The sequence below is a fragment of the Nuphar pumila genome, chromosome 3 (assembly GCF_984573655.1).
Source record: "Nuphar pumila chromosome 3, dmNupPumi1.hap1.1, whole genome shotgun sequence".
NCBI classification, from domain to species: Eukaryota; Viridiplantae; Streptophyta; class Magnoliopsida; order Nymphaeales; family Nymphaeaceae; genus Nuphar; species Nuphar pumila.
In genome coordinates, this window is record NC_143251.1 from 123,913,927 (window position 1) to 123,925,982 (window position 12,056).

The 12,056-nt window shown below is 34.2% G+C and overlaps 1 protein-coding gene across 2 annotated transcripts in view; it reads left to right on the forward strand.

Annotated features, from left to right (window-relative positions):
- Window positions 1–12,056, forward strand: part of LOC149843603 (ubiquitin-like-specific protease 1D) — a 128,561-nt gene that overhangs the window by 23,641 nt on the left and 92,864 nt on the right. For both annotated transcript variants that reach the window (XM_090001875.1, XM_090001876.1), the window contains exons 3-5: window positions 205–293; window positions 415–698; window positions 8,475–8,523. In XM_090001875.1, the coding sequence (XP_089858001.1) occupies window positions 205–293; window positions 415–698; window positions 8,475–8,523 (422 nt within the window). The remainder of the gene's footprint in view (window positions 1–204; window positions 294–414; window positions 699–8,474; window positions 8,524–12,056) is intronic.

The following is a 12,056-nucleotide window of genomic DNA, read 5'->3' on the forward strand; positions in this document are numbered from 1 at the left end:
GAGCATACGTATGGATATGGATCCCATATTGGATCCATATCCAAGACAAATACAATTCTAACAATATATACCAGTTGAATGCTTGCTTCTATTTTGGACAGCTTGGGTGTTGTTAAAATGTGTTTGTTTGCTCTTTCTTTCCTTTTACCTAGGCTGTTATTTTCATATTTGGTTTCAAATTGATAACATTTCATTGTTCTGCAGATTCTTTACATGGATCTGCCCAGCGTTCCTCTGCATCTGCCTTTTCTTCTTCAACTTTTGTTGATGCATCTTGGGGGACATTTGAAAAGGTGACAAGATTCTGGACCATACAGAGTTATTTGTTTCTTTTCTTGGGTGTCTTTGATGAAGTATGGTGGAGTAGCTAAAGCTTCGAGAATGAAATGGTTTATACTATTTATCTGCTGTCAGCCAGGTATTTGTAGTAGAAGCTCAGGCTCAGCATTTGATGAAGATTTCCGATATCTTAACTCTGCAAAGTTGAAGGGTTCAACACAAAATTGCTGTGTGGAGAAACCAGAAGAAAGGGATAGAAATAGATTGTCTGTTAAGAATTCTTCATTGTGCACCCCTATCCGAGCCTCTATGCATCAAGCTGGAAACAAAAAGGCTATTATGGTTGACAGTGATTTCCCTTGTCATAGTCATTCTCTTTCTAGTTTAAAACAAATTTCTTCAAGTGACATGCTGGAGAGGTATGCCTAAGATCTTACCATTTGCCCTATTGGTGGTGTTTCAGTTGTAACCTTGTAACATTAAATTTTATACCACACTCACCTGCATCTGCTGCATCCATATAGTTATTTGGATAACATTTATCTGGTCAATTCTTTTACCTGAATTCATGTTGTTAATATACGTGATAGTAGGTTTAGTCATCTTTAGTGGTTTTTTCATTATTTAATTTATCTATTTTATCTATTTTTTTGGATAGGTATTATTAGAAATATTTTTATAATCCGGATAATTTACAATGTTTTCTCAGAGTAAAAATAGCTTTATGTTAATGTGCTAGTACTTGGCATGAGCAAATCTTTTTTAGAAATGTTTGTTTGCTATATCTAGAGCATGGAGAATGACTATTGTACTTAAAGTACAACTTGTGCCAAATTACTCTGTTATATAACTGCAAGGCAGGCGACTCATGCTTTATTTTTTTGTTCTTAGCATCAGCTAAGGAAATAAACAATGAGTTTCCACGGTTTTTTATGATTTCATCCTATTTTGGAATTTTATGCTCATTGAACCTGCTGGGAATCTGAGAAAACTCCAATGATGCAGCCATTGATTCTGCATGTGAGCAACACTCAGACGATTGGATGACCCTAAACTTGGTATATATCCAATTTGAAGAAAGAAAGAGATGATTTATGATGCTTACATTCTGTCTCTATAAACTTCTCTAAAAGAAAAGGTTTATCTCTCTGTAAACTACCCTTAAGTAAAAGGTCTATCTCCCTAAATAGAGCAGATTATCAGTATCTTTTGGGCTTTTGTATGAACTCATCAATGTCATGATATTTTTCTGTTCTTTTTATTTTTAGATATCATAAAAGATCAAGATGTATATTCATGAGATCATGTAATGAAATTTGTCTTGTTGTAGTATGCTTTGTCATGACATTAATGAAAACAAACAAAACTGTGGTTGCCATTTTATTTATCAATTTAACATTATGACACTGAGAATAGGTTGTCTGCAAGCTAGCTACTTTTGTAGGTTACTCATGAAGAACGACATCTGAAATTATTGTCTGTATTGCATGGCATGCTGTTTGGTTCTCAAAGTTTGTACTCGGAGTTATAGGCACATACCTATTTGAATGATATAGAAAAGTAATTTTTTAATGATACAAGTACACTCCAGTGCGAAATCATGCAGCACACACATTTTCACTTTCATATATTTATAAGATACCATTGGAGGACATCACTGTTGGTAGTTAATTACTAAGGCTAATGAGTTCCTGAACAACTCTCATGATTATTTTTGCAGGCTTCAATGTTTGTGCACATAATATCTTGAAATTACATTTAGATGTGACACTATGTCACATGGGTGCGGGTGTGGGGGTGCGGCACTTTGAAAAAACTTGGGTGCGGGGGTGCGGCAAAAATATTATATATATATATATATATATATATATATATATATATATATAAAGTTCAAAAGTTGGACATAAATGACCCTGGGTGCATTGACCGCACTCAGGTTGATTGCACCTGGTGCAACACCCGCACCCGCACCCGCATCGCGTCGACGTGGGTGCGGCACCCAGTTGGCCGAGTCCCTGTGACATAGATGTGACACAATCATTGCATTATTGTAATATCGTATATTTTTTCATGATTTTTAATTTTGAAAAATATGAATTTTTAATTTAATATTTAATTAAATTAATAAAAATCATGAAAAATATATTAAAATATAGGTGATGTCAGCTGGGTTTGGGCGTAGCCCAAAGCCCAGTGACAGGACCGAGATGAGCCAATTATAAATTATGAAAATTTTCATTTTTAACTTTTAACTTTGAGCAAAATTCAGCTTCAATTCGGAAGCTAAAATCAGGTATGTATACCGTTAGATGCACCTCGTAATTCTGAGCATGTTGGTATCCTATTTTTTTGAGATCGGATTACGGTTGGCCCGAAAATCGCATTTTTTAAAAAATGACCTGCCTCTATTTTTGCCTTTTTCTAGATTGGATCTGCTCCGTTTGATCCAAGTTAATATGGATCTGGACCCAATCCAGGATCCATATTAACTAGGATCTGGTCAAGGTAGGATCATATGAATTTAGATCTTGGATCCATATCTGGATCTGAAATCCATCCATAGCCAATTTAAAACTTTAAAATCAATTTAAAATTTGAATTGGGTAGGTAGAGTTCTAGGAAGACTTCCTGAGGGGGGGAGACACCCTCTGGAATATTCCCAGAATATTATATTAATAAATTAAATAATAAGATAATAAATAATTAAATAAATTTTAAATTTATCTAATACATAATGTAGAGTTCTAAATGAAATAGAACTCTACCTAATTGAGTATTCTAGAGGGGACCTCACCCTCTAGATAAATCTAAGTTAAAATAAATAACATAATAATAAAAATAAGAAGATAATAGTATATAAAAAGGGGTTGGACTCCTCTCTCTCTAGAAATCGTGATTCTAGAGAGAAAGGGAGAGAGAGTCCCAAAATCGTGAGAGGGAGAAAGAAAGAAAGGAAAAAAAAGAAAAAGAGAAAAGAGAAAGGAAGAAAAGATGAAGAAAAATAAGAAGAAAGAGTAGAAAAAATATGTTTTCTATACATTCATCATCTTCCTTCGGTCTTTTTCTACGCTTCGATTTAAGGTACGAGTTTCTCTCTAAGTTTGTATGGGAAGCAATACATATAAACTAATTTTGTGTGTAGGTGAAAAAGGGAAATTTGATTAAAAAATATGTATATATTGCATGTATTAAGTGACAATTTCATGTATTTTTTGAGATTTTGATTTCCCTAGTATATCAAATCCTAAAATATCTATGTTTTGATGTTTATTTTCTTGATTTGATATAAGCATGCCATCAATTTTTCCCTGTTTAAGCATGTCTTCAACTTTTGTTGATTTTGAATATGCATATAGTGTGAGATACATGTTGACCTTTTTTTTTTATTTTATAGCCTTGCATGCTTATATATATATTGCCCTGGTCGATCTTGCTATTTGATGACTTTTTTTCATGTTCTGGAAATTATTGATTTATCAAATGTGAGCAGTTTGATTAGCCCTGCCCATATGCTTTTTGTGAGCAGGCTGATCAAACCTGCCGATATGCTTTTTGAGAGCAGTCTAATCAGACTTGCCATGATGCTGCGTGTGTGCAGTCTGATCAGACTTGCCTATGTTGCGCATGTGCAATCTGATCAGATCCGTCACTCTGTTGCGTGGGTGTAATCTGATCAGATTTGCCACTGTATGTGCTTGCAATCTGTTCAGATTTGCCAATGGGCTGTGCATAAGCAATCTGACCAAATTGATAGTTTGCATGAACAATCTGATCAGACTGCCGATGTGTTTGTGCTGTGCAATTTGATCAGACTGCCGATGTGTGTGTGCTGTGCAATTTGATCAGACTGCCGGTGTGTGTGAGTATGTGCAATTTGATCGGACCTACCGATTTGTTGCGTGTGCAGTCTGATCAGACTTGCCTACATGCTGTGCGTGTGCAGTCTGATTAGACCTACCAATAGATTGTTTTTATGTTGTTATCAAACCTGTAATATGTTATTTTTATGACTGTTATTAGATTTGCCTATATGTTATTTTTTGATGACTCTTATCAGATTTGCCTATATGTTATTTTGATGTTGTTATCAGATTCACCTATGTTGCGAGTGTGCAATTTGATCAGATCTGCACTTTGTGTTGTATGTGCGAGCTGATTAGATCTGTCATCGTGTTTCGCTGTGCAATCAGATCAGATTTGCACTGTGTGTTGTGTGTGAGAGCTGATCAGATCTGCCACCGTGTTTTACTGTGCAATCAGATCAGACTGCCGGTGTGTGTGTGCATGAGCATTCTGATCAGATTTGCCAATTTTTTGTGCTTATGCAATCTAATCAGATTTGGCCATGTGTGTGCATGCGCATTCTGATAAGATTTATCAATGTTTTGTGCTTGTGCAATCCGATTAGATTTGGCCATGCGTGTTCAGGTGCATTCTAATTAGATTTGTCAATGTTTTGTACTTGTGCAATCTAATCAGACTGTCGGTATGCTGAGTATGAATAATTCGATCAAATTGGCAGATGTGCTGTGTGCTTGCAATCTGATCAGATTTGCTAATGTGCCGTGTATGTGCAATCTGACAAGATTCGTGATAAATTTGAACAATTTTGTCGTGTTCAGGCTCATATTCATGTTGGCTGTAGGATTATGTACCCGATTAAATGTTTAGATTGGTTATGTATGCTTATGCATTCGAATACCATGTTGCAAATGTGCATATCATACTTATGAATCTAAAGTTTATTTTGATGTTTACATAAATACGATTACATGCATGTTTGGGTGTTTATGCATGAAGTTGATCATGATAACGTGTGTTGCAAGCATCTGTTCGCATGCATATGCGTTTGATTTTATGTGCATTTATTTTGTATGTTAGAATGTGCACTGTGAACATGTTTTGGAACAAGGTTTATGTCGTATGTTCACTGAAATTTTACAAAAGATGCATAAATTACTTTTGAGATTTGTTGGTGGTCAGATGTGAACCACTGCGGGCGGAGCATGTGTTGCTCTACTTGTGTTGATTTTATTTATTGATTGCAAAATTTATTTATGAAAATTGTTGGTTTTCTAAAATTAATTGTACTGTTAAAATGTGGTGCGCCACAGCTCGAAGGTGGTTTTGCATGCGGATTTACAAAACGGTTCTTGTATAAAGAACTTGAAATTATTTGAAAAGGTAAAGGAGACCAAAACAGTGTAATTAATCTCTTCCTTGATGTTCCTTTTACAGTATGAGAATCTTGGATAGCGGTCATGAGGAACTGTGAGAATACTAAAACTCTGTGTGCGATTGTGTCTCTGAACCCGATATGATGGTTCACCTTCTGGTCATAGTTTTAGGGAGATTCAACCACTTTGCCCGTGAGTGATATTGTTGATTCAATTGTAGTTTTGGTATACCAAGAAAGTTGCGTCAATGGTTAAGATTTCTACTGATGTCCCGATATTAGGTGATGATTCCTAATGTTTCGATGAAAGGTGAGAATTCTTGATATCGGTCGAGGAACAAGTGTGAAACCTAGTAATAAAATACAAATTGTGTTAAGCTACTACTAAGAACTTAACTTGGACTTCGGGAATTTGTGTCCGTTTTGAGTATTCACGGGTTTAAGAAAAAATGAAAACTAAATTTGTGTGCATTTAATAAGAACATGCATGCAAAAACAACTTTGATAAATAACTTAATAAGTTATTCATGCATGTGCATTGAATCATGCATATTTACTGTTTAACATTAGTTGATGCATTCATGCTTATTTTGTTTCACATGATATTTGTTATTGCATGATATTTGTTTAAATGCTTAATGGTATTTTGGTTATGGTAAACTGTTATTGTGGTATTCTTCTGAAATTTATGCATGAATTTGGTTTATGCTATTTCCTTACTGTTTGGATTTTCAGAGGAATTTGTACAAAGGACTTTAGTTCTTACCCATTTTCATAAAACTGTTTTGTAGGTCCGGTTGCTCAGTGATGTCCCGATTTGCTGGATGGGAACTGCGAGCCTTGTGTGACTAGTTCTGGGTTATCTGAGAGAGTGGTTCCTTGTGATATAGACAACCTTTGATCTTAGACTATTTGACATTTATTTATTGATTAATAATTTTGATTTATTCTTCTTTGGATTTAATGCACAATCAGATTGTGGTTTGGTATATTAAATCTGTGAAACCCCATATCCTTGGGTTTGTTTCCTCAAATGTTAAAAAAAAAAATTCACTATTTTTATGAGGGTTAGTTGGGGTCGTTACACTTATTTTCATATAAAAATAATTTGCTAAATATGATTTTTGTTATTCCAATAGCATTTTCTGACTTCTAGAAAATATCACACTGGGAAAGTGTGTTAACTGAGAATATGTTGTCAAAGGTATTTTTGTTTATAGTCAAAATTCTAAAGCTGTCATTACTTGTGTTTCAATTGCTTTTTAAGACTTAAATGAACATTCATGATCTCGCCTACTATGCAGCAGATTAGAAAAGATAGGTTTTTATTATTATCTAAGATCAAAATGAAAAACAAAATTAAAATGCACTTGATTACCAATTTATATGAAGTAACTGAACATTGTTTGATTGAATACTTTCTAGTTATTAACATTTCTTTGTTTAGAAGGTTTTTGTTTACTCAAAATTTGATTATCATGTTATGAGAAATAACTTTGAAACATCAAATGTCAACCTAAAGAAGAGAAAGATCTATAGCTATCTATTTGCTCTTTAACGGTATCAAAAAATTAAACAGAGTAAACTGATGATAGAAAAAGTAAAAGAGCAAAGAAATAAAGTGGAGCACAAAGAGAAGAAAAATCTAGAAGTTGTTCTGGGAAATCATGGTACTGGGTTTCTAGCTTTTCTTACCTCATCATTAGCCGAATGTGAAGGATTGCCTTTTTGTGCTCTGGAAGTGGGAGAGAGAATAATTGGAGGCTTGTTATCAAATTATCAGGGTTTTATATTTGTCTCTTGTTGCTCCTCAAGTAAGTCCATTAGCACCTTTATTCTTTATAGTCACTCGTGATTCAGATGTGGATCAATCAGATCTCCTTTCTATTCTTTTCAGGCATTCACTCATCTAATCCAATCCAGTCAAGTTTTTTCTCTGAGTTTACTACGGATGCTATAATCTCCATGACTTTTGGACTCTTCCATGTGGGGTTTGGATGTAGTATGCTATCGGTTCTAACACTATAATCTCTTTGATTTGTGGTCATTTTGTCTATAACTTTACCGAACAATTATTTAAAGACAACTCACAAACAGGAATGAGAATTTTAGGGTTCAGAAATGAAGTGAAACATAGTGACATAAAGAAAAAATGGGCATTCGTCCTTCCATTTTACGAATCACAAAATAGATCAAGAGCATAGCGTTTGGAGCTGAGGAGCAATATTTAACATTCATCTATTCTGATAAGCTATGTACCTTGGAGCTGAGGAGCAATATTTAACATTCATCTCTATATATAAGCTATGTACCTGGCCACCATGAGTGTTGGTGTTGGGCACGTCAAGCCGTGGAAATATATGTAGTACTAATTAGGTTCTAAATGGTCTTGTCTCCTAAACCGGTCTAAATGGCTTCAAGGGGCAATGTTTTGGGTGTTTGCATAATTTGAACTTAAAAATGTATTTGCTATAGCTTACTTAGCAGAAAATATATATTAGATTAGGCATTTTGCATGGAACTGTGTATTGTTTTTTCATGTCCATCAGTTCCATATAAATCACTAGGAATAGTGGAATTTCTGCTATAGATGTCAGCTGTTGATTCCGTTATTAGCTGTTAGAAACAAAAGGGTGCTGTTACTGAAATAATAATTACCTTCATCATTTTCTCTAATATCATGTAGTGAATTTTAGGGAAGTGATGTACATGCTTTTATGTCATATCAACCACATTATCTTCATGATCATAAATTTGGCTTGTAAGATTTGCTTCCCCTGTCTCCCTTTCATTATTTCCCCTATACAAAGCATAAGTGGGTAATAATTTCCCTTGGCATGTTTATTGGTGAATAATGTAAAGCATAGTAGATTCAAGTATGTTATAGAGGCCAGGTTATGATGTTAAGACTGTAAACATTTCAATCTTTGTTGTGTGTTTTGGTGCTAGTATAGCGTGTGTTACTTCTAGGAGGAACTTTTATATGATTTTCATTTTATAATTTGTTATATTTATGCAGGAGGAGGTCTTCCTGGCTCCAGAACTCGAGAGATTTAACTAAAAGAAAGGTCTGAATGCTGTTCATATTTATTAGAACTCTTCCTGTTACTCAAGGAATGCATTGTTACAACTTGGCATCCTACTTCATGTTTGATTAGATGTATCTTTGTGAACAATTATTATTACTATATATTTTTTTTAGTATCATGTGATGAAAAATTTATATCAGTTCTAGAATGTAATGGGGAAGAGTTGACAACTAGTTTGAGAACCAGTACCAAGTGTGTTTTAGCGCATGGAATTGGAAATCATACATTTAAGGTCAGCAAACCAGTGGATGGGGTGAAGAATGAGATCAAAATGGAATATATGGGGGCATGATTGCTGGTGGAGGTTGGGAGGGAAAACAACAGGTGAACTAGCCAGGGGTGATATAGTTTAGTGGAAGAATCTAGAAAAAAGCTAATAAGGGATGCCTCATAATAACGCTTATGTGGAATAAATTGGAGATAATCTTGGAAGATTAGCATTCTGTATTTGAAAGGGTTGAGTGAGAGCTCACATGATGGAGGGTGCAGAAGCCTAACAAGCAGGAAAATGAGGAAAGGGCAGACTTGTTAGAAAGTGACTTTGAATATTTTAGGTTCGATAATGAACCCATACACATGCACATTAAGTGCGAATACACCCACTTAAGGGAACAACACAAGCACATCAAGTGCTAATACATAAACCCATAAAAGGGATAAATATGACTTAAAGTCATAAGTTGAATATTATTGAAGAAATAGGGAGAAGAGGGTAAAAACCCTATACAATGGAGCATAAGCTCCTCTAAGGAGTTAAGGAATTACAAGGGGAAAGCCCCTATTTATAACACAAGCAAGGAGCCACTTAGGGGGCTCCCAAAGGAGTCGTTGGGAGCCCCCAACGGTCACATTTGTGACCGTTGGGGGCTCCCCAACGACTCTTTGTTTTTATCCCTAAATGGACTTGTAAGATTGTTTCTTTTATCATTATAAATGCTTCCGTAATATCTTAGTACATGTTGTCCTAAATTTGCACATTTAAGATTATTGCCATTTTGCATCTTGGTATACATATAAATTGCTAATTATAAAGGCTTGATTTATTTCTTGGATTATTCCAAATCCTTTTTCCCACATGACATAGCTTAAATATTTCATGTTGTGTTGATTAAGTCTTTTTATAATGATCATGATTAAACATAATTACGTATATATACAACATTATTGTCATATGACATATTGTTGTGATTAATTATGTTGGACGTTTGATTCAATTTTTAATCGGTCCTCTTTTCTTTGAAAAATGATTCCTAAAGTGTTTATTGTCTTTTTGTGACATTTATTTTTGTCCATCACATGTTATTTAATGCATCATTTGTTTGGCCTTATTATTGTTTTATTAGAGATGTTTGTTGAGGTGAGTTATGGGCACCTCGTGTTATATCATTCTAGATTGTCCACTTGCCATATTATAGATGGTTGTTGAGGTGAGTTATGGGCACCTTGGGACTCTAAAATGATTTGTTATATGATCTCTAATTATGAGTGTGTCACTCATTTTTTCTCTTTTGGCCATTGATCTAATGGATGCTCTCATTTATATGCAAATGTGATGGATATATGGTGTTTAAAACCTTAAATGTTTTAAGGTATATTAAAATCAAGGTTTTGGGGATTATTGCCCAACCTTTTATTGTTTATGAATCATATGAGTGCATTTGCATATTTATGTTTTGTGCTTTTGTGGACAAGTGTTCTTGGTGTGTGTATATTCACACATTTATTCCAAAATGATATTGTTATGGGTATTGTTTTTGAAGAATATTGTTTCAAGGTTTTATTTATATGTTTGTCATTACAAGTTTTATTGCCTCAAAAGTCTTCTCCTTTTATAACTCTTATCTAAGTGTCATCATATGTAGACAAGAATTTTATTACACCTTCGTGTGTTGTTAGCCCTTTGTTGACTTTTGCTCTCTTGGTCTTGTCTTGAGTGTTATTATATGTAGACAAGGCACGTTGATTCACACCATGGTGTGTGATTTTAACTTATGTTGGCATTTGTGTCTTTGTGCTAGTCGCTGAGTTGTATGCCCATGGTTGACTTCTTTCACTCAATTCAAGTGCCATTTTATGTAGACAAGAGATGTATTGTGTTTTTAGCACATGGTTGGCTTAATACTCTTGTTCTAGTAGCTGAACATACTTGATCTTGAGTGTAGTTTTACGTAGACAAGAGATGCTTTTTGTCCATGTTGGCGTGTATTCTCTTGTTCTTGTCGTTGATGCACTCATTTCAAGTATTATTATATATAGACAAGAGATTTTTTTTTACACACCTTAGTGTGTGTCATTTGGCCTTTAATGGCATTTTATTTATATTCTTGATCTAGTAGCTTATACACTTGATTTACGGGTTTTGGAGAACTAATGAGGTAGTTTCTTGTAGTGAATGAACTACTATTGAAAATTGCAAAATTTCTTTCACAACTTGTGTTTTTAGATACAAGTGAATCATATCTATGATATGTTTTTAAATCAAATTGATATTTTAGTATTTAATCTATATATGAAGTGCTTACAGTTTTTCGGCATCGTTTGTATTTGATATGCAAAATGCGTCTTTTGTCTCAAATGATATTCATTTTTGAATCTTGGGTGGATGCTTTAATATATTTAGTCAAATCATGCTTCTTATATATGACATTTGTTTGACATAGATCTTCTCCCTAAAGATGTGAAACTCTATTGTTGATCTATGCGTGTTAAAGCCCCTTGAAGTTCATATTCATCATGCTTTTGAACATTTGCATCCGTGATCATTTTGACTAAAATATGTTTGGAGCATGTTCATTAATGATTTTCTTTAAGTGATTAATTCATTTCATGATAGTACATGCATATGCTCATTATGACCTTTTAGGCTCTCATTCAATAAAGCATATATAGCTTATGCCTCTTCGTAGGCTTATTGTGGTGTCCCTTAGTGGACCATTTTGTTATTCCCCATTATGGGGTTATGTTTGTCCAATGTTGGACCTTATGAATGCATTATGCATTCTTGCAATTGATTTTCGCATAATTTGCTTCCGCTCACTCTTTAACATGATGTATGATTTTGAAACTTTGGTTTTCTAAATTTACTTTTCATGCTAAAATAATTATCCTATAATGTGTTTCAAATTTCTATACATAAGTTATATTTTTGCACCATTGTTTTGCGGATGTGTCATCCGATATGGTTTCAATTAAGCTTGTTAGAAATGTTCCAATTGAGTAAAGTGCAAAGATATGTTTTACTTGGTTCTTTGTTGTTGTTCCACAGGATCTTGAAGATAAGAGGAAAATAAGTATCTTGGATAGATCATGGAAGGTGCTCATCGTTAAAGACGTTGGAAGAAGAAATTTGCAATGGCATTCGTACGAAAGGCTCTTGAAGCCTTGAGAGTCTTCCTCCTGCTTTCTTCAATCTTTTCGTTCCCCCATGCAAAGTTTGAGGAGGGGTGTTAAAATGTATCATTCAACTTATGTAATCTTATATATATTTTATATATATAAAGGATAATACATAT